The sequence below is a fragment of the Podarcis vaucheri genome (assembly GCF_965113315.1).
Source record: "Podarcis vaucheri genome assembly, chromosome: 16".
Lineage (NCBI taxonomy): Eukaryota > Metazoa > Chordata > Lepidosauria > Squamata > Lacertidae > Podarcis > Podarcis vaucheri.
Genome location: NC_138754.1, coordinates 25,334,883 through 25,361,978, shown reverse-complemented (window position 1 = coordinate 25,361,978; position 27,096 = coordinate 25,334,883). Strand labels below are relative to the sequence as shown.

The window sequence follows — 27,096 nt, the reverse complement described above, 5'->3', positions numbered from 1 at the left end:
TTGCTAATATGCTAGATGCCTAGTCCTACGGACACACACTCTCAATCCTGCTCTCGCTACTCTCCTGCTGTGGTTGGGAAGGCAGCAGCTGTCCCTGTCGTTGTTCTGCAAGGAGTATAAGCAAAGCTTTGGCATTTAGTTGCAAGCAGACAAAAGAGCATCAAGGAGTCCTTTAACGGAGATAACACAGGATTCTAGGCAGACCTTGGAAGCACCTAAGGAGAACCTGGCTACTGGATCTTTCCAAAGGCCCATCTAGTCCACATCCTGGGGGGCAGTTCTGACCTGGGGAAATGTGGGCAAGACATTTAAGCATCTCCCAGCCCTGTACAGTGGTACCTCGGGTTAAGAACTTAATTTGTTCTGGAGGTCTATTCTTAACCTGAAACTGCTCTTAACCTGAAGCACCACTCTAGCTAATGGGGCCTCCTGCTGCCGCCACATTGCCGGAGCACAATTTCTGTTCTCATCCTGAAGCAAAGTTCTTAACCCGAAGTACTATTTCTGGGTTAGTGGTGTCTGTAACCTGAAGCGTCTGTAACACGAGGTACCACTGTAGTTCTAATCAAGTATGGAGCCACCCACACACCTCTCGTTTGCACGTGAGAGCCTGCCTGCAGGATCAGGCCAGTGGCTCATCTAGTCCAGCATCCTGTTCTCACATTGGCCGACCAGATGCCTGTAGGAAACCCACAAGCAGGATTTGAGCAATAGAACAATTCTCCCCTCCTGCGGTTTCCAGCACCGTCTGCAAGTGCACCTCTGCCTCCAACCACAGAGGCAGAGCATAACCGTCATGACTAGTAGTAGTCCATGGCCCTCTTCCCCATGAATTTGTCTAATCATTTATGAAAGCTATTTAGGTTCGTTGCCATCACTGCCTCCTGTGGAAGTGAGTTCCATAGTTGCGTGAATGAAGAAGTACAGTGGTGCCTCGCAAGACGAACGCCTCGCAAAACGAAAAACTCGCAAGACGAAAGAGTTTTCCGTTTTTGAGTCGTTCCGCAAGACGAATTTCCCTATGGGCTTGCTTCGTAAGAAGAAAGCCCATAGGGAAATCTCCGGGGACCTCTTTTAAAATGCTGGCGGTCGGGAGCAAAGACTTTCCCAACCCCCAGCATTTTAAAAGCCCCCGGGGCAGCGGAGGCTTCACTGCCACCCGCCAGCATTTTAAAATTGCCCCGGGACAGCGGGGGCTTCACTGCCGCCCGCCAGCATTTTAAAATCGCCCCGGGACAGCAGGGGCTTTTAAAATGCTGGCGGTCGGCAGCAAAGCCCTCCTGTCCCCGGAGCTTGCGGGGCGGGAGGTGGGGAGAAGGGCTTTTCTTCCCACCGCCAGCCTTCAGAACAGCCTTCTGAAGGCTGGCAGTGGGAAGAAAAGCCCTTGTGCCCCCCCCTCCAGCCTTCAGAAGAGGTCGGGGGACAGACTGTCCCCGGACCTGGTCTGAAGGCGGTTTCCATAGGAACGCATTGATTGATTTTCAATGCATTCCTATGGGAAACCGTGCTTCGCAAGAAGAAAAACTCGCAAGAAGAAAAAACTTGTGGAACGAATTAATTTCGTCTTGCGAGGCACCACTGTACTTGTATCTGTCCTGGAAAAACATGGATGTCCTCAAGCTCAAGCATCGTGAGAGAGGAAGAAGAGTTGTTCCCTGTACACTTTTCTCCCTGTCGTGCATCATTTTATAAACTGCTACCATGTCGCCTTTTCTTTAAACCCGTGGTTCCCAATGTGGGGCACATTGATTTTTAAGGGGGGCAATTCGAGAATGCGTTATTAACAGCTAATGGCCTTTTAGGCTTCCTCTACATGGATAGGAGTTCACTTTTTGAAATATAAGATTTATATGTCACAGGTGGGGGGGGGATATCAGGATTTGAGAGATGCTTAGGTGGGGCGTGGCCTGAAAAATGGTTGGGAACCACTGCTCTAAACTAAAAATGCAGCTGAAGGCCGTCATCCCTGGTCTTCAACCAATGCTGGCCAGAGCTGATGGGAAATGTAGTTCGGCATCTGGAGGACCAAAGCTTCATTTACCCTATTTTCCACTCTATAACACGTACCCGACCATAACATGCACATAGTTTTTAGAGAAGGAAAATCCATAGGCATGCCACCCGTAGGCATTCCCTCCATAACACGCACAGACATTTTCCCTTACTTTTTAGGAGGAAAAAAGTGAGTGTTATGGTGCAAAAAATATGGTAATTTCATCAGATAAAATAATACTACTTGATTCTGCACTGCTGCCATGCCCTGTGGCTTTGATCTCTCAATGAAGCCTCCCTTTCCCCATACCTGTGATATGCATCAGTGGGCGTGACCATTACAGGAAACCCAGGAGCACACCTGGGGGAGTGGCTCTGGAGGGGCCCACCTCTGACCTTTTTCATATACTGTATATTAAAAAAACAGCTGAATCAGTAAACATTCCCTTCAAAAAGTCTGAGCAACCTGAGAATTCTCCAAAGAATTCTGGAAACTAATTAGACTGCAAAAGCCGACTGATTCAATTAGTGCCAGTCTTTTTTTATCTGCCTGACTCTCTTTTTCTCTTTCCCCCTGTCATTGGGAAGGAGATGGAAGGATGCCAAAAATGCTGCGATGGTTAAAGTTTACTCGGTGCGGAGGGAGAAATCTTCGCCCGCAGTCTCCTTTTGGGTACCTGCGGAGAGGATGCCAAGGGACTTCTTCCTCAGGGGGAAGAGTCCGGCAAGTATGTTTCCATCGCCTTCAGAACATAAGGAGAGCTCTGCTGGATCAGGCCGGTGGCCGGTGGCCGGCTGGTCCAGCATCCCATTCTCACAATGGCCAACCAGGTGCCCATTTATGGAAAGAAAAGTTATATTGGGCTGGCTCAGTGACAAAAGTGATTTTCTGGAGGCCTAGGATGAAAAATTTGAGAAAATGCCATTTAGCAGAATAGGAGAAAAGCTGAGTATTATATTCAACAAGGAAACTACCCTGGAGTGTATGGGCTAAATAATTTGAGTAATTGTAATATATATAATTGGGAGATAGAGAGGTGGAAGTATCTTTCTCCCTCTCTTTCTCTCCCTCCTGTATCTTTTATTTCTCTGTTTTTCTGCATTGTTTATATTTAATTTTTAGAAGTCCTCTGTTTTGGATTGATGAGGACATGCAAAGAAAGCTCAGACAGGTGTGCTCTGTGTTTGAGCGACAGGATAGAAAGAAACTCCCAGGTGAGCTCTGAGAAGGTCTACTTTTCTGTAGTCAGTTGTATCTTGGTTCTTGAACAGAATGCGTTCCAGGAGTCGGTTCAACTCCCGAAACCGTTTGAAAACCAACGCGCGGCTTCTGATTGGCTGCAGGAGCGTCCTGCAGCCAATCGGAAGCCGAGATGGATGTTTGGCTTCTGAAAATTGTTCAAAAACTGGAACACTCACTTCTAGGTTTCGATCGTTTGGGAACCGATTTGTTCAGGAGCCAAGGCATTTGAGATCCCAGGTACAACTATGGATAAAGGATATGATACAGTTGAGGGGGGGTTATATTCCTTTTCAATTTTATAGTTGCTTGGTTTTTATTGTCTCATATGTTGAAAACTTTAAACAAAAATAGTTTTAAAAAGGAAACTCGTTAGCAGGACCCCAAGCCCAAAAGGACTCTCCCCCTCTGGCTTCCAGCAAGGGTATTTCTTCTGAAATTTGTTCCCGGAGAGCCTGCCTGCTGCTGCTTTTCCAGGGGTCTTGCAATGCCCACTTGCTGCCTCTGGAATAACATCACACTCTCCCCCCAGCAAAGATACTGAATTTTTTATATTTGCCAAGGGGGAGCGGAGGGAACCGGAGAATTATTGTCGGCTGCTGTTCTCTCCTTAATGGGGTTGAGGGGAGCCTATAATGTGTTGGGATTTGCTCTGGGAACAGAAGAGGTGGGCAATCTGATTAGGGGGAGAAATATCTTCCCCCGAGCTGGCTCAATTACCTCTGAATGGTTTTCTAATTGACTTAGCGCTTCTCTGTGAGCACTTAGCTAGGTCAAACGCCTGCCGTCGAGCGAAGCTGCTGGTGGGCTTGATATGACGTATTCATTCCCAATTCCCAAATGGAACAGAGGAAGTGAGTTTTGATGGCAGAAGCTGGGACGTTTGTGGAGGAGGGGGCGCTGCAAAAACGAGAGAAGGAAGACTCCGCTTAGCTGGTTTTGAGCCCAGTTTTAAAACAAGGGTTTTTTCCAGAATTCGGCTGTTATCAGGTGGGATTCAGTCATACAAGAACAGGCTGCGTCAGACTAGTGGTCTGTCTAATTTAATGTTGTCTACACTGACTGGTGGGACGCAGGTGGCGCTGCAGGTTAAACCAAAGAGCCTAGGACTTGCCAATCAGAAGGTTGGCGGTTTGAATCCCCGCGACGGGGTGAGCTCCCGTTGCTCGGTCCCTGTTCGTGCCAACCTAGCAGTTCTAAAGCACGTCAAAGTGCAAGTAGATAAATAGGTACCGCTCCGGCGGGAAGGTAAACGGCGTTTCTGTGTGCTGTTCTAGTTCGCCAGAAGCGGCTTAGTCATGCTGGCCACCTGACCTGGAAGCTGTACGCCGGCTCCCTCGGCCGATAAAGCGAGATGAGCGCCGCAACCCTAGAGTCGGCCACAACTGGACTTAATGGTCAGGGATCTCTTACACTGACTGGCAGCAGCTCTTTACAGTTCCAGGCAGGGAAGATCATGCTATGTTGGCCGATGGAGGCAGTGGGCCTTTGTAAACCAATTTCTGAGAACAACAGGTGGGGAGAGCCCTGCTGCACTCAGGCACTGCTTGTGGGCTTCCCAAAAGAGGCTTTGGGTTGACCACTGTTGAGAACACGATGCTGGATTAGATAGGCCTTTGGTCTGATCCAGCAACGCTGTCCTTCCTTTGCCAGGATAAAGCCAGGTCTGGCAGGTTGTAAGTCTGCAATGGCTCAGTTCCTCCCTGCTCCTCCCATTCTCTCAGGAATTTCAGAGGGCTGTTTTGGTACCCTGAGAAGAACCGATTCCACTGGTCTTGTGGTCAAAATGAGACTCCTCTCCCGACACCTTCAGGACCGACTCGATTTATTGTGCCAGGGGCCACAGGAGAATGAAGCTGCCTTTTATCAGATGCAGAGAAGACCATCCTGAGAAAACAGGACAGGAAAGGAGCTCCTGAACCCTCAGAGGTGGATGGGCGCTTTGGAGTCTGCGGGTGAGGAGGCTTGAGTGCAGGAATCGGTGATGCTGCAGTCCGTCGTCGGAGTTCCCTCTTGGAGCTTGGGCATCTGGCCATATGTGGGAGAAGGGACAAGCCATTAGTAGTGTTATAAGAATCCTAAGGTCTCAAATATAAATTAAATGTTCATAAATGTACAAGGCGAACACATACAGAAGTCTATAAACCCACGTGTCTGAAATAGTACAGGAGAGCAATCCTGAAGCCATGTTTACTCTCCCAGTGACCTCAAATATTCCTCTGCAGTAAGGGAGGAAACTTGGGAAAGCTTCCCATTGTCTTTTCAGTTATAAATCCTGTCTTAAGGGCATATTTGTGTATGAATATGGTGAGCCTGTGGCCTGGATTCAGGAACTAAAGCATTCACCATCACAAAATCGCCAGGCTGCCCAGGTAATGCAACCAGTGACCATTATCAGGTATCCTGGCAGACAGGATTTCTGCTGTAGACCGCCTCCTGTGAGGCATGTATGATGTGTGGGTTTTTGGGGGGGTGGGTCTTGGGCTACAGGGTGGCCATTTTCAAAAGTCTATATAAGGGTTTGCACACCACTGTTCAGGGTTCTCCCTCCTGCGTGTGGTGAGTGGGGACCCTGTTGCAACAGTTCCTTGAATAAAGATCAGGATTACTAGCCGCTTTGCTTCTCAATATACTCTTGTTGGCCTCTGTGATTTTCTCCTACCGCTAGGGAACCCTTTTAAGGACTATATACAGGCTGTTGGATACCCTATAAGGGAAAAGGAGTTGTGTTTTTTTCTTATAACAACTGCTAAACCGCTCTGGGAATGGTAGACCTGTGAGGGGATTAGAGGGACTTCTGGCAACTCTTGGTGCCCTTAATGAACTACAGTTCCTAGGATTCCTTGGGGGAAGCCATAACTGCTCACACTGCTGTCAATCGTGCTTTACATCATAGGTGGTGTGAATGGGGCCTCCTCCCTAGGCAGATGGACTTACCGAGAGGAGCAGTTTTTTCTTATAAAAGTTGCAAGACTGATCAGAGTCCCAACCCAGCCAGAGGCCACCTAGAGACTGAAGACTGGTCGGCAGGGAGGTGGGTAAAGTATCTGCTTTGCTCACCCCACCCCCTCAATAGTTTAGCCTGACCTACACTCGCAGGAAAGCAAGATGATGGAACGGACTGTTCCATTTTAGGTGCATGGAGGACTCTTAGCACATACGATGAAAAAGGCCTTGGGGCTCTTTGGCGCAAGGAGGGGTGCAATATAAATAGGTGGGGGTTTTTAATCAGAATTGTAGAGTTGGAAGGGACCTGAAGTGCCATCTCGTCCAACCCCTTGCGATACAGGAAGTGGAACCGATGGCAGGCAGAGACACCAGACTGGTTGTAAGAAAGAAGCCAGGCAGGTCGGGGGGCTGGCTGAGGCCGGACTGAGGTTGGTGGGTCAGTGCCCCATTTGCCTTCTGATGGACCAGCCTCCAGGGCTCTTTCCTCTGTGCACTGAGCAACATTGGGGTGCCTTTTGATAGCCCATCGTTGAACGTCGCTTGGCCAACAAGCTGGTGTGAGAAAGAGCCCCAGTTCTGCCAAGCTGGGAGGGGCACTCTTTGCAAACTCCTGCCCCTCTCGGCTGGCCCAGAGTTGGCAGAGCTCCCCAGGGAATTTGTCACGGAGCACAGGCATTTTGGGTCTAGGATCACAGATGGCTCGAGCCCCATCTGCATCCATTCAGGGGCACCCTCCCCGCTACCTGGTCAAACTTCCGGGCACTGTAGATCTCGTTCTTGTTCATGAAGGTCAGCAAGATCCAGTCGCAGAGGAAGGAGCCCTGTCGGAGGAGGAGAGTGATCAATCAAAAGCAAAGAAGGAAAAGTCTTTTTTTTTTTTTAATTGAATGAAGCAAGAGAGAGGAGGCCATGGTCCACAATACTCACCACTCCCACTGACGTCAGCGCCGTGGCCAGATTAATGATTGTGGGGATAAGACTGAACTTCCCTGCCTAAGGGGAGAAAGCGACAGAATCACTATTAGCCCTGCTTGCAGTGACCTTGAAGAATTTAACTGATGTGACAGTATGTCTGGTTTTGATGACTATTTTGACTGTGCGATGCATTTTATTCTGCTTCTACTCTGTTTTGAGCATTTTTTCTTTTGTAGTGGCTTCGGCTAGTCAAAGTAAATAAATAAATGATAACGATAATAGTGCTTTTGACATGTCTGGAACATGTCCTTGAACCAGGGCCATGCTGCTTGCTTACCTGGATGGCAGGTGGGGGACAGGCGTGCATGGAGGAGTGCCCACAAACCTCCCGCAGAATGTAGTCTACTGTAAAGGTAAGGGTACCCCTGGGACGGTTAAGTCCAGTCAAAGGCAACTATGGGGTCCTGGCGCTCATCTCGCTTTCAGGCTGAAGGAGCTGGCGTTTGTCCACAGACAGCTTTCCGGGTCTTGTGGCCAGCGTGAATAAACCACTTCTGGTGCAACGGGGCACAGTGATAGAAACCAGAGCGCATGGAAACACCGTTTACCTTCCCGCTACTTGCATTGGCATGCTTTCAAACTGCCAGGTTGGCAGAAGCTGGGACAGAGCAATGGGAGCTCACCCCGTCGCGGGGATTCAAACCGCCGACCTTCTGATCGGCAAGCCCAAGAGGCTCCGTGGTTTAGACCACAGCCATCCCTGATGTAAAAGAGAGATGTACCTGTTGCACCTCTCTTGTACCTGCCGACCTCACCTTTCACCCCAACCTCTACTGGCATGTGATTCCTGAAGCTTGCCCGTAAGGGAAGGCCACCCTTAGCCTGAAAACAGTTCCTCCAGCCCCCCCCCAAGCCCTACTTCGAAAACTACTTTTGCAACTCGGTGCCTGCATCCCGGTAGCCCAGCCCCATGTCTTGTCGGAACTTGCGTACGACCAAGCTACTACTCCGCGGACATGTCCTCCAACGGTGATTAATGACGTAAGCATTTGATGAGGCTCCAGGCACTTTCCCATTACACAGAGTATCCATACAGCAGCAGAAGGACGAGAAATATATAAGCTACATTGCTACGTTTATTTCTAACTACGCAGACAGAAAAGAATATACATCCTCTCTCTGTGAGAGACAGTGAACCAACTGCTACAAAGAAACAGGAAACCAGTAACATCAACTTCCATCTCCCGTGAGACTTCCAACAGTCTGGAATGTAAACAGAGTCTTGTGACTCCAAAAACTGCACAGTGGCATAAACAGAAATCTAACATGTCCCTCCTATAGCAAGCATCTCTGTCCCTTACCTGCCCGTGCACAATCACATCGATGCGGATGCCGTAAGCCTTGATCAAGGTGCGGGTGCTCTTGCCCCTGTGCTTGTAGTACTTGGCAAACCTGGGGGTCAAAAGCAAGGGGCGTGAGCAAGCCTGGCTGCTGCCGTAAAATGCCCAGAACTTTGGCACAGAGAAACCTGGCCCTCCTGCATGGCTGCATTGGCAGCAAGCAAGGCTGTTGAGAAAATACTTATTTCCCCCTCCTAAAAATACACCGCCTGGTAGAAAATGTTGGAGCTTAAAAGGTCCCTATTATAATGGTGAGTTCTGCTCCACTCACTCATTGGCTGAACGCCTGTGATGTCACAGAATGTATGTGTATTCTTCCCTCCCCCGGCCACACCCCTCACTAGAATGCGCCTTTTAACTCTGATCATGCCTCTTGCTTCTGTGGATGGAGGACTGATAGGGAGCTGGAGAAACAAGCCTACTCCACCCACTTTTGGCCCTGGCCCTGGCATGTTCCCCCCACCCACCCAGAAGGGAATGTGACCCTCAAGCTGAAAAAGGTCCCCCAGTCCCCAGAGCTATGTGTCTTAATGTCAGCAGATCGGGGCTGGGAAGAGGGGCTCCAGGCCTTGGATGATGTGGAACCTGCAACACCCTTTGCAAAAGAAAAACCCTCCCTTGCACGCAGGTCAGCTCAAGTTACATGACCCCCTCTTCCTTCTACTGCTTACATCATAGCTCTGGCTGCCGTGAGATGTGGGAATGGCTGCTATTTGGAGGGGGGGGCTTTGAAAGGGGATCAGACAAATTTGAAGGAGGAATAGGGCATGGGTAGGCAAACTAAGGCCCAGGGGCCGGATCCAGCCCAATCGCCTTCTAAATCTGGCCCGCAGACGGTCCAGGAACCAGCATGTTTTTACATGAGTAGAATGTATTCAAAATGCATCTCTGGGTTATTTGTGGGGCATAGAAGAAGAGGAGGAAGAGTTTGGATTTGATATCCCGCTTTATCACTACCCTAAGGAGTCTCAAAGCAGCTAACAATCTCCTTTTCCCTTCCTCCCCTACAACAAACATTCTGTGAGGTGAGTGAGGCTGAGAGACTTCAGAGAAGTGTGACTAGCCCAAGGTCACCCAGCAGCTGCATGTGGAGGAGCAGGGAAACGAACCTAGTTCACCAGATTACAAGTCCACTGTTCTCAACTACTACACCACACTGGCTCTCATTCATATATTTTTTTTCCAAAATATAGTTGGGCCCCCACATGGTCTGAGGGACAGTGGACCGGGCCCCTGCTGAAACAGTTTGCTGCCCCCTGGTTTAGCATGGTGGCCACATGGAAGCAACAGCATTGCGGGAGGGCTATGGCTTTCATGCGCCGCTTGTGGGCATCCTGGAGGCATCTGATTGGCGACTGGAACAAACTGGGTACTAAATTCCAGCTCCACAGCTAAGGGGTTGCCCTGCGGAGTTATCTCTACGCGGATCAGTGTGGAACAAGGGGCTGCTCTGATCACCTTCGGGCAGCTAAATGTCTTGAGTTGGCTCTGGCCCTGTACAAGCGAGCCAGGAGATGCCTTTGTCCCATGCACACCACACCACAAACACACAAATGCACCAGTGGCGTCTGGTCAGTGGACCAGGGGGATTAGACTAGTCCCCCAAATGTTCCAGGTAAATTAGAGTATTAAAGCCTGGTGCCTCCTTTCCGGAGCCCAGGAAGCTTCTGCCTGGCTTAGGGAAAAGGCATGATGCTCCGACAGGGTCCAAGAGCTCTCCTGCCATCTTCCCAAAGCCTGTCCAGCTTTGGAAAGGAGGCAGCAGGGCTCCATAATCCTGTCAGAGGCCTGGCGTGTCCTTCCCAAAGCCCAGGAAGCTTCTGCCCTCCCCAGTCGCCATTGCATGCTGGCACCTCTGGCCCTACGAAACGTTTCACCACACACCACTGAAATGCACGAATACATCCCACCAACACAAACAATACAAGTATTATAAGAATTCTAAGGTCCCAGATACAAAATAAATGCTCACAAATGTACAGTGGTATCTCGGGTTACAGACGCTTCAGGTTACAGACACTTCAGGTTACAGACTCCGCTAATCCAGAAATAGTACCTCAGGTTAAGAACTTTGCTTCAGGATGAGAACAGAAATTGTGCGGCAGCAGGAGGCCCCATTAGCTAAAGTAGTGCTTCAGGTTAAGAACAGTTTCAGGTTAAGAACGGACCTCCAGAACGAATTAAGTTCTTAACCTGAGGTACCACTGTACAAGGCAAACACATACATAAATATATAAACCACGTGTCTGAAATAGTCCAGGAGAGCAATCCTGAAGCCAGTTTGACTCTCCCAAATTGACCTCCAATATTTCTCTGCAAGGAGGAAGGAAATGGGAAAGCCTCTCCACTGTCTTTTGCTTACCTGTCTTAAGGGCGTATTTGTGTATGAATAGAGTGAGTCTGTGCCCTGGAACTCAGGAACTAAAGTCTTAACCATCACACAAGAATGGTCAGGCTGCCCAGGTAAAGCAATCAGTGACCATTGTCAGGTATGCTGGCAGACAGGATTTCTGCTGTAGACAGCCTCCTCCTGTGATGTATGTATGATGTATTGGGGGTGGTCTTGGGCTACAGGGTGGGCGATTTCAGAAGTCTATATAAGGGCTTACGCACCATTGTTCTGGGTTCCTCCTCCCTCCTGCGTGTGGTGAGTGGGGACCCTGTTGTTCCTTGAATAAAGATCTGGCTTACTAGCCGCTTTGCTTCTCAATATAGTTGGCCTCTGTTATTTTCTCCTACCGATAGAGAACCCACTTAAGGAATCTATATGGGCTCTTGGATACCCCAGAAGGGAAAGGGAACAGCTTTTTCTTATAACACAAGTAAGGGATCCTCCTTTGCCAAGATAGCAAAACAGCTGGAGCTTTTCCTTCCAGAACAAGAATGTGCTGTTACCTGTAATTGTATCCAGAGGAGGCCTGGGCCCACTTGGGGTCCAGCCTGCGGAAGGAATAGCGGGGGTTGCACATCATATCCGGCAGGTCCAGGTTGCAATTCCAGTTAATGATCACCCCGATCACGCCACCCTGCCAAGGGAAAGCGGGGTCAGCAAAGGGAGAGGACCTCTTTCCAAACACCTAGACCCAAAATTTGGGAGAAGTTTGAAGGGATAATGAAAATTGGGCTACTCAACAGAAACCTGGGACTCTCGCTGGAGTGACTGGAAGTCATAATAGAAGTTGTGTTGTAAGAAATTAATGTATTTTTTGGTAATTTGTATCATCCTTTGGGTTTTTTCTTTTCTTTGTTGACTGTTTTTTCTTTCTTTCCAATCAATAAAGCAATTAAAAAAGAAAAGAAAAGAAAGTGGAGGTGCGAGTTTGCAGAAAGGGATCATAAACTGCAATTTGATGATAGTACTCTTGGCTCAGGCCAACAACCTGCCTTTTTCCATCTTCCTGCTCTCCTCCCATGGGCCAAACAGAAGCACATTTGGGCAGCCCAGGAGCAGGACACAAATTGAACAGCATCCTCCCACTTTGCGGTTCACAGCAGCTGGTATTTAAAGGCATGATGCTTCTGTCAATGGAGGTAGTGCACAGCCTTTTATCCTCCATGAATTTGTCCAATCCTCTTTTAAAGCCACCCAAGTTGGTGACCATTGCTGCCTCCTGTGGCAGTGAGTTCCACAGTTTAACACACTGCAGCACGGCAAAGTTCTTTCTTTTACCTGTCCTGATTTTCCAACATTCACCTTCATCAGGTGTCCACGAATTCTGGTGTTATGAGAGAGAGAAACTTTTCTCTGTCCGCTCTCTCCAAGTCATGCGTAATTTTATCAGATTCCATCATGTTGCCTCTTACCTTTTCTCTAAACTAAAAAGTCCCAAAGGCTGCAGACTTTCCTTGCACAGGAGTTGCTCCAAGCTCTTGATCGTTTTGGTTGAAACTTCTCCAACTCAGATTAAATCAAATAAACAAGGAATATTTGGTGCTATGTTGGAGGGGATGCCAGGAAACAGGGAATTATGTTCACATGTGGTGGGAGTGTAAATATGTACAATTTTTTGGCAAAGGGTGTTTAAGGGAATAACAGAAATCACTGGGTTAAAGCTGACTGAAAGTCTAGAGGTAGCATTATCATCAATTTAAGATGGGGTGGAAGGTTCACAGGTTACGAAGGACTTGCTCACAAATTTATTGACAGCTGCACTAATTATTATAGCTAGGAAGCAGAAGGGGCAAGCAGAATATAATATACTGTTGTTGTTGTTGTTGTTGTTGTTGTTAATACCCCACCATCTGGCAGGGTTTCCCCAGCCACTCTGGGCAGCTCCCAACAGATTAAAAACAGAATAAAACATCACACATTAAAAAACTTCCCTAAAGAGGGTTGCCTTCAGAGGTCTTCTAAAAGTCAGATAGTTGTTTATTTCCTTGACATCTGATGGGAGGGCATTCCACAGGGCGGGCACCACCACCAAGAAGGCCCTTCTTCCTCTAAAATGGAAAGGTGGTATAAAGAGGTGTGGGATATAGCTATTAATGAAAAATTAACATGTGCCATTAAGGTAAGATGGGGAATACGCCGGAGAAATGATTTTGAGGAGATACGGAGGATGTTTGTAGAATTTGTACTGTTAAAACAGAAAAGGGCCAAATGGGTGGTGCTGTGGGTTAACCCACAGAGCCTAGGACTTCCCAATCAGAAGGTCGGCGGTTCAAATACCCATGACGGAGTGAGCTCCCGTTCCTCGGTCCCTGCTCCTGCCCACCTAGCAGTTCGAAAGCACATCAATGTGCAAGTAGATAAATAGGTACCGCTCTGGCGGGAAGGTAAACGGCGTTTCCGTGCGCTGCTCTGGTTTGCCAAAAGCAGCTTAGTCATGCTGGCCACATGACCCAGAAGCTGTACGCCGGCTCCCTCGGCCAGTAAAGCGAGATGAGTAAAGCAACCCCAGAGTCGGTCATGATTGAACCTAATGGTCAGGGGTCCCTTTACCTTTTACCGCAAGAGGTGTTGAAATTTTGAGAGGTCAGATGGTAACAATGGAATGGTCTCGGTGGTGGGGTGCACTTTATTTATTTATTTATTTATTCATTCATTCATTCATTCATTCTATTGTCAAAAAAGAAAAAGAAAGAAACTTCTCCAACTCTACAGTATCCTTGGTGAGGAGAGGTGGCTAGAATGGCAAACCATATTCCAAGCACAGCTGCTCCATAGATTTGTATGGTGGCCTTAGGATATCAGCAGTTTCATTTTCAATCCTGTTGATACAGAATCTACTGCCCCTCACACCCTGGTAGCCTTTGTTTATTGCATTTATATCCCACCTTTTTCACCCCAGGGAGCTCAAAGTGGCATATGGGGTTCTCTTCCTCCTCATTTTATCTCCACAGCAACCCTGCAAGGCTGAGAGCAAGCAACTGGGAAAGGACCACAGCTCACCTGTCTTGCAATTCGTTCTGGAGGTCCCAGGTTCAGTCCCCAGCATCTCCAGTAGGGTTGGGAGAGACTCCCCTGCCTGAAATCCTGGCGAGCTGCTGCCAGTCAGTGTAGACAATATGGAGCTAGATGGACCAAAGGTCTGGCTCGCTATAAGGCAGCTTCTCGTGTGCCTACGACTGACCCAAGGTCGCACCTAGAGAGCTTCACAGCCAAGTGGGGATTTGAACCCTGCTCTCCCAGCACTCTAACCACTAGGCCACACTGACTCTCTGCCCCACTTCATTACTCTGCTGGTCAATGAAATCTTTGCTGGGGTAAGTAAGAGTGTGGAGTCCATTTGGCCGAAGAGCTAATCCCACGGGGATTAGGAGCAGCCGGGATGGCTGAGAGATGAGCTTCACTGAAGCAACCGATAATATACCCTCCATCCCAGGAGAGCGATGAGAGTCGATTGGGGCTGATTGATATGAAGAGAAAGGCAATTAGAGGGCGGCCAGCTACCCGGAATTGGCAACCTGAGGGAGGTTGTGGGCATCCCACAAGTTGGCGGGGGTTGTGGAGCAGGAAGCATCAGGCTGGGGCTTCCGAAGGGGGCAAACTTGCCAAGTTGCCGGAAGATACGACGACGGGCAAATCTGTCAATTTCTGTTTCTCTCAGTGTGAGAATTTTTCCAAACTTAAGTTCAGTCCTCCGTGTTTCCAAACAAGTTTGTGATTTACGAAAATCCATCAGCGTTTTAATGTGATTTTCCCTCACCTCCTAATATATATACATTTTGCATTCTGTGCATTATTTAAGCTACCATTTGCAATTTCTTTGCACCCAATATTTGGGGGAAATCTGCAGGTATGCAAATTTCAAAGGACGGTTGTTTCGGTTTGAGTGTTGTTTTGGGAAGTGTGAATTAGGTGGTGCTCCTTAAATTTGAATTGAATTGAATAGAATTGAATTGAATTTCTCTCCTCTGCACCCAGGCAGAGGTTCTAAGCCATGGGTAGGCAAACTAAGGCCTGGGGGCCGGATCCAGCCCAATCGCCTTCTAAATCCGGCCCATGGATGGTCGGGAATCAGCGTGCTTTTACATAAGTAGAATGTGCCCTTTTATTTAAAATGCATCTCTGGGTTATTTGTGGGGCCTGCCTGCTGTTTTCACATGAGTAGAATGTGTGCTTTTATTTAAAATGCATCTCTGGGTTATTTGTGGGGCACAGAAATTCATTCATTTTTTTTCTTTTCCAAAATATAGTCTGGCCCCCACAAGGTCTGAGGGTCAGTGGACCGGCCCCCTGCTAAAAAAAGTTTGCTGACCCCTGTCTAAGCCATCCTTTCAAACCTGCTGCCCTCCAGAGGTCATTGGAGTTCCATCAGCCTCATCCAGCATGACCAACATTCAGGGACGATGTTTGCTGTTGGTTTTCAACACTTGCAATGGGGCTGGCATTTAGCAATGTTTAAATTTGCTGCCCGACGCAAGTCCTGTTAAGAACGCTTCCACTCAGGCACTCCTGATCTGATCCTGCCCCTGACAAAAGCAACACAACTTGCTTTCGGTACTGAGTTTGTTCCCAGTCACTCCTTCGATTGCATTTGGCACTGTTCAAGTTCAGTGCCGCATGCAAGCCTCCAAGCTCGGAGGCGCGAGGCGTCGGGTGAATGACAGGTGAGCAGCATGTTGCCAAGAGTCTCCTCAAACCCGAAGCGGTCCTTGTTATTATGTACAGCACTGGCCCCCCCAGCACTGCATCTCTCCTCTGCAAAATCATCTTCCCTTTTAAAGAGATCATTTGAAGAAGAAGAAGAAGAAGAAGAAGAAGAAGAAGAAGAAGAAGAAGAAGAAGAGTAGTAGTAGTAGTAGTAGTAGTAGTAGTTTGGATTTGATATCCCGCTTTATCACTACCCGAAGGAGTCTCAAAGCGGCTAACATTCTCCTTTCCCTTCCTCCCCCACAACAAACACTCTGTGGGGTGAGTGAGGCTGAGAGACTTCAAAGAAGTGTGACTGGCCCAAGGTCACCCAGCAGCTGCATGTGGAGGAGCGGGGAAGCGAACCCGGTTCACCAGATTACGAGTCCACCGCTCTTAACCACTACACCACACTGGCGAGTGGCCTTCACTAACCGCTTGCTCATGAAAGAACATTCCACCAGGAAGGCCTGGCTGGAAAGAAGGCACCCCTGATGCAATAGCGGAAGGGTAGCTCAGTGGCAGAGCACCTGCTTGGCATGCAGAAGGTCCCAGGTTCAATCCCTGCCAGCATCTCCTGGTAGGAAAGACTCCTGGAACCCTGGAGAATCATTGGAAGGACCAGGGATCTATTTGAATACTAGGCACCTACATATTTAGTTCAACACTACAGTGGTACCTTGGTTCTCAAACTTAATCCTTTCTGGAAGTCTGTTCCAAAACCAAAGCATTCCAAAACCAAGGCGCGCTTTCCCATAGAAAGTAATGCAAAATGGATTCATCCGTTGCAGACTTTTAAAAACAACCCCTAAAACATGAATTTTACTATCTAACGAGACCATTGATCCATAAAGTGAAAGCAATAAACAATGTACTGCAGTCACACACATCAGTCAGTCAGTAGCTGAACTGGGTTCCACACAGTCACAAAAACAAAACAAAAAAAGAGACGCAGAAACAAAAAAGCAAAATAAGTAGCAAAAACAGACAGACCTCAGTGTAACACTCAAAATGGAAGCGTAACACTCAAAACGGAGCACATTCAGCTTCCGAAAAAAGTTCGCAAACCGGAGCACTTACTTCCGGGTTTGCAGTGTTTGGGTTCCAAGTTGTTTGAGTACCATGGCGTTTGAGAACCAAGGTACCACTGTAAAATATTGGGGGGCCCATGTAAGCCCCACTATGGATGTAGCCAAGGGGGAGGCAGGTGGGCGGCTGCCCACCTAAATCGATCAAAAGCAATACAAATCAATACAAATCTGAGGTTCTGAACCAAGGTACCACTGTATTTTTCTTACAATCATAAGGACTAGAAACCTAACTTCTCTTTCAGGGTACATACAACATGTTCTTTGCATGCAGAAGGTCCAACGTTCCATTCCCAGCAGCACCTCTAGGTAGGCTTGGGAGATACTGCCTGCCTGAAACCCTGGAGAGACACGGCTGCCGGCCAGTTCTGAACCAGATGGACCTGACTTTGTTCAAAGCAGCTTCCTCCATCCCTACACGACCTTTACCTTTTCAGCCAGCTGGGTGAAGTTCTCTCCCGCTTGCTCCACAATGAAGCCCAGCTTGAAGATGGGGCAGTAGAGGCCTGTGGTTTCGTTGAAGGTGCAGCTCTTCAGGTAGCTGTCGTCGTTGTCCTTGACGTTCCCTCTGGAGAGAAGACGGAACAAGGATCAGGAGCAAAAACTCTCCTCCTGTGTGCTGCTGGACTTTTTCTGGCACAGCAAAAATGCATCAGAAAAAGCCAAGTTGACACGCAGGGGCAAATCCGCTGTCGGACATCATTCTGCATGCATCGCAGTCACCGGACAGGTCAAGATTTTGGAAACCAGTTTGGGAACTTCCCTCCAAGGGCCTAGGACTTGGGTCAGGTGACCAACCCTACCTGGATGCGCTGGTGCTCTTACTTGGTAAACCGGAAGCGAGGGAAATGGATGTTGTTCTTGATGAGGATGGTGAACTCTGGGGCCATCTTTGACAAGTTCTCACTAGGAAGCAAAGATGTCTGCTGTTAAAGTCAGGGTAGAAAAGATCTCTCACACACAAACACACAGGCATACACATATACAGTGGTACCTCGGGTTAAGAACTTAATTCGTTCTGGAGGTCCGTTCTTAACCTGAAACTGTTCTTAACCTGAGGTACCATTTTAGCTAATGGGGCCTCCTGCTGCCGCTGCGCCGCCACCGCACGATTTCTGTTCTCATCCTGAAGCAAAGTTCTTAACCAAAAATAGAGGTACTATTTCTGGGTTAGCAGAGTCTGTAACCTGAAGCATCTGTAACCTGAAGTGTATGTAACCCGAGGTACCACTGTAACACTGTTCCTGAAATACCTACATTAGCTCCCAGCACGTTTTCGAGCAAAATTCAAAGTGTTGGTGCTGACCTTTAAAGCCCTAAATGGCCTAAGCCCAGTATACCTGAAGGAGTGTCTCCACCCCCATTGTTCAGCCTCTGAGGTCCAGCTTCAAGGGCCTTCTGGTGGTTCCCTCACTGCGAGAAGTGAAGCTACAGGGAACCAGGCAGAGGACCTTCTTGGTAGTGGCACCCACCTTCCCATCAGATGTCAAGGAAATAAACAACTATTTGACTTTCAGAAAACATCTGAAGGCCAGCAGCGGAGGAAGCTGCTCAGGCGCCTGGGGCAGCGCGCCTAGAGTGGGGCAAAACCGCCCATAGGGGCAGGGCACAGCGCAGGGCCTCTGGAGTCTGCCTGCCTCCTCCCACTCAACTGCCCTACAGCTGGGGGAGGGGGAGGCAGTGGGCAGACCATTTGGGCAGCGCGAAGACTATGCGTGCCTATGCCACCTCATTTCTCCCAGGAGAGAGACGTGGCTTGTGCGCACTGCAGGCCCTGAGGTGAGTGCTGCCCAGCATTTTGTCACCCCCCTCAGTGGTGACACCCGGGGCAACCCGCACCTACTGCACCCCCCTTCCTCCGCCCCTGCTGAGGGCAGCCCTGTTTAGGGAAGTTTTTAATGTTTGATGTTTTATTGCGCTTTTAATTCTGTTAGGAGCTGCCCAGAGTGGCTGAGGAAACCCAGCCAAATGGGCGAAGTATAAATAATAAATTATTGTTACTGTTACTGTTACTGTTACTGTTACTGTTACTGTTACTGTTATTATCTCTATGTCCCTCCTTACCTGACAGATGCTGCATCCTCCACGGGGCACCAAGCTCTGATCTCACAGGTTTTCATGCTGTAGTTATAGGAGATACAGCGCCCTGACTTCTCTCCTATAAGGAATGAAAGAACAGAGGCACAGGTGAAAGCTGGCCACCCCACAACCACATTTTTTGAGCCTGATGGGGTGTTGTCACCTCAATATTGCCAGGAGGGATGGCATCTGGGAGAATGGTTTCTGCACTAGAAAGCCTTCCCCAACCTAGTAACTGCTGGATGTTTTGAACTACAACTCCCAGCAACCCCAGCCAGGGTAGCTGTGCTCCCATCAGCCATAGTGTCATGCAGCTGCGGAGGCCGGAGCTGATGGGAGTTGTAGTCCAAAATGGCTGTACTGACTGGGGCTAATAGGAGCTGTCATAACAAATAATGTTGCTGGCTGGGGCTGATGGGAGTTGTAATCCCAAATGGCTGTGCTGACTGGGGCTAATAGGAGTTCTAGTCACAAATGATGTTGCTGGCTGGGGCTGATGGGAATTGTAGTCCAAAATGGCTTTGCTGACTGGGGCTAATAGGAGTTCTAGTACAAATAATGTTGCTGGCTGGGGCTGATGGGAGTTGTAATCCTAAATGGCTGTGCGGACTGGGGCTAATAGGAGTTCTAGTCACAAATGATGTTGCTGGCTGGGGCTGATGGGAATTGTAGTCCAAAATGGCTTTGCTGACTGGGGCTAATAGGAGTTCTAGTACAAATAATGTTGCTGGCTGGGGCTGATGGGAGTTGTAATCCTAAATGGCTGTGCGGACTGGGGCTAATAGGAGTTCTAGTACAAATGATGTTGCTGGCTGGGGCTGATGGGAGTTGTAATCCTAAATGGCTGTGCTGACTGGGGCTAATAGGAGTTCTAGTCACAAATGATGGTGCTGGCTGGGGCTGATGGGAATTGTAGTCCAAAATGGCTTTGCTGACTGGGGCTAATGGGAGTTGTAGTCACAAATGATGGTGCTGGCTGGGGTTGGTAGGAGTTGTAGTCCCAAATGGCTGTGCGGACTGGGGCTAATGGGAGTTGTAGTCACAAATGATGGTGCTGGCTGGGGTTGGTAGGAGTTGTAGTTCAAGAACATCTGGAAGGCAGAAGATTGGGAGGTTTGTAGCTGTGGGCTCCTAGGCATGGTCTGGAGAGGCACCACCTTGCTGAATGTCTAAACCTGCTCAGTGCCTGGATGGGAATTGCATGCACACCTGGGAACAACCCAAGGTTCCACAACAGGTGAAAAGCAGAGTACAGATGCAAGAAAAGAAATAAATGGCTAAAAACCCAAGAGAGAGCCAAGCTAGGGATTTCACAACTCGCTTGCTTAGAGCCTGAGTCACGCCGGTTCCTGTCACGAGACAACCCCATTGCTCACCATTCCCCAACATATCCATCTCTCCTGCATGGCAGTCCCTGTCGGAGCGGCACAGAGCCCTCACGTTCTGCAAAAGGCGGACAAGAGAGAGTATTTAGTGTGGGATGTGATACATAAGTAGCAGTCAAGTACAACATTCCTTGTTTTCCTAGATTGGACATGCAGGGGAATGTTTGGTCCAGCCAGTTGAAAACTTCCTGTTTCCTCCTGGTTGGGACATCCTTCCTTTGCATGTGACTAGAGGTGGGCATGACCTTACCTGTCCAGGTAACAAAAGGGCAGGGCACACTGCACACACTTTCTCTTTGACTTCCTCCATCGTTGGAACAGCTTTTTAGCTAGAGATGATCTGTTGGCTTCCAGCCAACACTGGGATTATCCCCATATGGGATAGATCCACATATATATGCTTTGTAACTAAGTCTGCCTTCAAGGATCCAACTGTGAACTGATGTGAGTAAACAACTTTTATATACTTTTACACAATATTGTGGTGTGTTTATTCTTTTAAGAGGGATATAAGGGAATTTACCAGGAACCTAACAGCGAGAGGCTTACACAAGCCTGCAACCAGTTATCCACTGTGCTTTTAAAAGGGGAATGTAAAACTCTGCTAAGTAAAGGAACTTGCTAGCGCAAGTTAGGAAGGATATTAATAAACAATATATCCTCTCCTGCCTCCCTGAACATTCCCACAGTTAGAAGCACAGCAAGATCCACAGTTCCTGGGGCACAACATCTGCCTCGACAGGATGGTTCGTAGTGCCTCTTTTGATGAACGGGCAAACTTTTGAGATAAAGGAATCGGGAAGTGGATAGCCAATCAGGGATGTGAAATATTTGGCACGGCCAATTCCTACCTCGGGGCAGGTGTCCTGAGTCTGTGAGGAGGTGACTTGGACGTGGGTGATGATGCTGAAAACACTGCCTCCCTGCAGACGAGATGGAGAGTTAGAGGTGTTACACGAATTTTTATAATGATGGGGGGGGGGGGTTGCCCCTCCAGCACAGAGTGTGCAACCCGCCCTCTTTGTTCGCACACACACAATATCTCCTCAAAGCACCACATAACGCACGACACCACACCATTCCAATTTCATTTGACTCAGGGAAAGGAATGGCTACCAAGGGGAAACTTGGGAAATGAGACAGCCCTAATCCCTGAAACCTGGGATCATGTACGCAGCAGCCCCAGCACAAGAGAGAATTACTGGCATCCTGGCAAATGGGTGCCAGACAGGTAGTCATCCCATGGAAAATAGCAAACCGTCCAGGAATGGATTAGCTCTCAGTCTGGACAAAGAAGTGTGATTACCTGGCCTGGAAAACCAGGAACTTGTAAATATTTCCATTGTATCACTGGATGGGTGTAAGGTGGAGAGCAAGGGAGGCTTAGAGGCAAACCTGATGAACCAGTTTCTGCCAGATGACCCTTCCCTGTTTGTGACATATCTATGATGTATCTGTGATGTATGCATGATGCTTCACCAAAGGTGTTTGTGGGCAATGCACCCAACCAATCAGCCTCGTGAGAATCCTGGGCACTTTTAGAACATGAGAAGAGAACCTGGCTGCTGGATCAGGCTAAAGGGGGGGGGCGGTGTCCCTCTAGCCGATAATCGAGTTCTCACAGTGACCAAACAGATACTTCAGTGTTGGGCCGGCTCAAGACATTTTGGAACCTGAGGCAAACCACAAAATGGGTGTCCCTTTCCCACCAGGTAAGAAGAGGTGAGTGATGATCTACAAAGGGGGAATAAAGATACAGTTAGGATTTGTTGCCCCTGTGGATTCTGCCACCTGAGGCAATCGCCTCAACTTGCCTCATGGTTTGGCCGGCTCTGCCTCAGTGGAAAGCCTGCAAGCAGGACCTGAGTACGCAGCACTCTCCCTGTTTGAGTTATCCAATAAACATAATTGAGTCTCTCCCCCCCCCAAAAAAAAGGGTTCTGGAGTTCCCCTCCCCCCAAAAAAGAATGGTTCTGGAGGCAGAGCATTTGCCCTCTTTTTACCCCAAAGGCTCTACACCACAGGTGTCAAACACAAGGCCCGCGGGCCGAATCCGGCCCGCCAGACCTCGTTATGTGGCCCGTGTAGCCACCGCCGGTCGCCAGCCTTCACCTTTTATTCTCGCTTTTTTTTTTGACACAAGAAAGCCGCCTCTTCAGCGCATGCGCGGCAGCCAAAAAGCCAGAGAACGTCTGCCCTCTAGCGGCGCCGGCCGTTCTACACAGGAAACCTCCACTTTACATGCATTCATGTAAAGTCCTACAGATACAACCGGCCCTTTGAGGGTGACCAAACTGCTGATGCGGCCCCCGATAAATTTGAGTTTGACATCCCTGCTCTACACGATGTCCCTGTGACGTTAACATATGAGAGTGCTGGAGGTGAAATAGTTAAACAGGTTACCCAATCAGAACCCAGGGGGTGGAGTCAGAGGGACTATAAAACCAGCTCTGGGAGGGGCGAAGGAAGGAGTTCGTTGGGAGGTGGGTGGTTGGTTGGAGTGGGAGTGAATTGGGATAGAGTCTGTGGGTAGGTTGAGTTAGTGTAGCGAAATAAGTTGAGTCAGGAACAGTTAGAGGCTAGGAAGACAAGTAAATATCTGAGAGGTGGTTTAGTGAGTAAGAGCAGGTAGCGGAAGTTATAGGTCTGGATAGGCATCCCATGATTGTAATGGACCGATACCATTTATGAAACCACACGCTTGTTAAACTGCAATAAATAAACAGAAGTTTATGTTCCAATTTAACCCTGGCTGGACTCAGTATTGTACCAGGTAGGGCCTGGGTGGTGGCAGCGAGAAATAAAGTGGTGGCACAGGGATCAATAGACAGTGAAACGTCCGGGGACCCTGTGTGATCGCCACAGTCCAACACAGGTTTTTATGACATGGCATTGTTGGAGACCTTATCATCGGGGAGAACGATTGTGGTGCCCTGCAGAGGTTGGGTTTCCCAGCATGCATCAGTCCCAGCCAGCATAGCCTGTGGCCACATCAGGAATCATGGGAGTTGTAGTCCAGAACCATCTGGAGGCATAGGAGCCAACTTCCAACTCCTTGGGGTACCTACACACACACACACACACACACACACACACACACACACACACACACACAATATAATAGTTGAGGGTGCTGGGCCACCCCAAGTTACTGGGCATTGCCATTCAAATGGTGTGCGTGTGTCATGTCATGTGATTGATTATGCAGCCCCCCCAAAAAAAATATTCTATTCGAGTTGGCACCCCTGACAGGAGAACACCCATTTGTCTCTTTTTGCCTCCCATAATCCAGAGGCGACATCCCTGTGCTTCTTCCGCCGCTGAGTTCGGGTGTGTGTTCCTGTCTGCAGAGGGCGCTCTTGTGTGCTCACCTCTGGAGGCTTCACATATTCCTCCACATCCCAGACCTTGTGCTGAGAGCGACTGACACCCTTCACTTTAGTAATGACGGAGCTTTCTGGGCCCGACTCGCTCTCCTGGTAGCCCTTCTGGATGATAAACACGTACCTGTTGAGAAACCAGCAGAGTCTTGTAGCACCTTTGTTATAAGAATTCTAAGGTCCCAAATATAAAATAAATGCTCATAAACGTACAAGGCAAACACCTACATAAGTATATAAACCACATGTCTGAAATAGTGCAGGAGAACAATCCTGAAGCCAGTTTGACTCGCCAATATTTCTCTGAAGGGGGAAGGAAATGGGAAAGCCTCTCCACTGTCTTTTGCTTACCTGTCTTAGGGGCATATTTGTATATGCATACAGTGAGCCTGTGGACTGGATTCAGGAACTAAAGTATTTACCATCACACAAGAATGGCCAGGCTGCCCAGGTAAAGCAATCAGTGACCATTGTCAGGTATCCTGGCAGACAGGATTTCTGCTGTAGACCGCCTACTTCTATGATGTATGTGTGATGTTTTTTGGGGTGGTCTTGGGCAATTTCAAAAGTTTATACAGTGGTACCTCTGGTTACGTACTTAATTTGTTCTGGAGGTTTGTTCTTAACCTGAAGCACCACTTTAGCTAATGGGGCCTCCCGCTGCTGCCGCGCTACTGCTGCCCGATTTCTGTTCTCATCCTGAAGCAAAGTTCTTAACCCGAGGTAATATTTCTGGGTTAGCGGAGTCTGTGACCTGAAGCGTATGTAACCAGAGGTACCACTGTATAAGGGCTTGCACACCATTGTTCAGGGTTCTCTCTCCCTCCTGCGTGTGGTGAGTGGGGACCCTGTTGCAACAGTTTAATAAAGATCAGGCTTAGTAGCCACTTTGCTTCTCAATATTCTCTGGTTGGCCTCTGCTATTTTCTCCTACCGATAGGGAACCCACTTAAGGACTTTATAATAGGCTCCTGGATACCCCGTAAGGGAAAAGGAGCAGTTTTTTCCTAGAACACCTGAAAGACTAAAACCTTGTATTAACAACCTAAGGACAGTCTGGTGGGTCAGGTCACTGGCCCACCTAGTCCAGCCTCCTGCTCTCGCAGTGGCCGCCGAGATGCCTGGGGGAATCCCCATAAGGAGGACCTGAACATAAGAGCAACATTTTCCCCACCTGTGGTTCCCAGCAACTGGGATTCAGAAGCACTGCTGCCTCCAGCTGTGGAGACAGAGCATAGCCATCATTGCTAACAGCCATCGATAGCCCTCTCCTCCCTGAATTTGTCCAATCCTCCAGTCGGTGGCCATCGCTGCCTCCTGTGGCAGTGAGTTCCAAAGTTGAACTATGCATTGTGTGAAGCACTTCATTTTATCTCTCCAGAATCTTCCAACAAAGGGGATGTCCACTAGTTCTAGTGTTCTGAGAGAGGGAGGAAAGATTCTCTCTTTCCATCCTCTCCATCAGGTGTCAAGGAAATAAACAACCATCTGACTTTTAGAAGACATCTGAAGGCAGCCCTGTTTGGGGAAGTCTTTAAAGTTTGATGTTTTATCGTGTTTTTAATATTCTGTTGGGAGCTGCCCAGAGTGGCTGGGGAAACCCAGCCAGATGGGTGGGGTATTAATAATAATAATAATAATAATAATAATAATAATAATAATAATATGATGATGATGACGATGACGATTATGCCATGCATAATTTTTAAAAACGTCTACCATGTGGCCACTTACTCGTCTGCTCTCTAAACTAAAAAGTAAGTCCCAAACACTACAACCTCTCCTTGTCTGTAGTCAGTCCATCATTACCTTGATCTCTTTGATTCTCCTCTTCCAATTCTACAATAGCCCTTCCGAGGTGTGGTGAACAGAACTGTACTCTAAATGTGGTCACACACCATCAATTTGTATCAACGGGGCTTTTTTATCCCATTCTAGCATCACTCAGGAGGGCGCCATTGCCATTACAGTGGTACCTTGGGTTAAGAACTTAATTCGTTCTGGAGGACCATTCTTAACCTGAAACTGTTCTTAACCTGAAGCACCACTTTAGCTAATGGGGCCTCCCACTGCTGCCGTGCCACCGGAGCACGATTTCTGTTCTCATCCTGAAGCCAAGTTCTTAACCCGAGGTACTATTTCTGAGTTTGCGGAGTCTGTAACCTGAAGCGTTTGTAACCTGACGCGTCTGTAACCCGAGGTACCACTGTATAAGAGAACAACTCATGGTGAGTTCCGGCCCCTCTATTTCTAGAAAAATAGCACTGATTATGATACTGACAGTTTTATTTTAGATTCCTTTCCAAATTATCTGTAGCATGGACTTTGCCCTTTTCACAGCAAAACCACACACTAGGTTGACATATTCCCCAAGATATCTGGTACAATCCCAAACTCTCCTCCCCAGTCTGTCGCTGCCAGTTCAGATCCCATGAGTATCTATATGAAATTAAGATTATTGTTTTTTTGCCCTGACTTTAATTTGATGACACTGAATTGTATTTGCCATTTTACTGCCTGTTCACTCAGTTTGGAGAGAGGTCCTTTTGGTGCTCTCAGCAATCTCTCTTTCTTCTAACAACCTTGAACGATTTAGTATCATCAGCTCACTGCTCACCCCTAATTCTAGATAATCGATGAACAAGTTAAAAAGCACATATAGCAGCCCACTAAGCAAAACAAGCAAAAGTCACCACCCCTCCCCCCCCCAAAAAATGCAGCAGGGCTCACTTCCCACATTTATAAGAAAGTTAACAGAAAATATATTTTCCCATCACTGGCCACCCCATTCAGTTCTGATCCTAGAACTGTAGAGTTGAAAAGGACCCTGAGAATCTTCTAGCCAAATTGTCTGCAATACAAAAATATGCGGCTGGGATCAAACCTTGGTGTTATGGCACCCAGTGCTTTTTTTTGAGGGGGGCACATGGGTACACATACCCCAAACATTTTGTGAATCTCTGAACTTTTGTCCATTTACTGTATTTATTTACCACGATTTGAACTATCAAATTGTGATTTTCTGGAGTCAAAATGAGAGGAGTACCCCTAAACATTTTTTTTTGGGGGGGAGCACTGTCGGCATCAACTGAGCTCTATCCAAATGCTCAGTTCTGAGTCTCAAAAAAATAATCACCGGATTGCACCACTTCCCATAGACAGCCCAGACTTACCAGATGAAATAGACCAGGATGAGGAGCTGAACAAGTCTATAAATGACCCCAAGGTTCCTGTTCTTCACCACAATCACTTTGGGAGTCTCGTAGTTCCAGAACTCCCAGAAATAATCCAGGCACCCCATCATGTATTTCCCCCCCAGGGTCGGAAGCGTGGGGGTGGGGATGGGGGCAGACTCCAGGCAAACAGCAGCACACAAACCCCCTGAGGTCTTCTTCTGAGGAGGTGTGATGGTGATGTGGATCTAGCTCTCCCTGCTGCAACCGTATAGTGTTTCACTCCATCAGGCTCTGCTCACGGTGTCCCAGCAAGAACCACCCCATCCTCAGTTTCCACATTCTAGTCCACGCCAGGGAGACCTTCTCCGCCTTGCTTGCTCCTTTTGCAAGGACCAAATCACATCTGCCTGGAGGCTC

The 27,096-nt window shown here is 48.3% G+C and overlaps 1 protein-coding gene across 1 annotated transcript; it reads right to left on the bottom strand.

Moving 5' to 3' along the window:
- Positions 1-5,040: 5,040 nt before the first annotated feature.
- P2RX2 (purinergic receptor P2X 2) lies at positions 5,041-26,807 on the bottom strand (the record flags this gene model as incomplete). Its single annotated transcript, XM_082203350.1, has 12 exons — positions 5,041-5,260; positions 6,925-7,002; positions 7,109-7,174; positions 8,458-8,548; positions 11,392-11,522; positions 17,089-17,227; positions 17,485-17,565; positions 18,724-18,817; positions 20,115-20,181; positions 20,975-21,046; positions 23,495-23,630; positions 26,677-26,807. 12 exons carry the CDS (start codon positions 26,805-26,807, stop codon positions 5,156-5,158), a joined length of 1,191 nt encoding a protein of 396 aa, XP_082059476.1. The 3' UTR covers positions 5,041-5,155.
- Between the last annotated feature and the right edge of the window lie 289 nt (positions 26,808-27,096).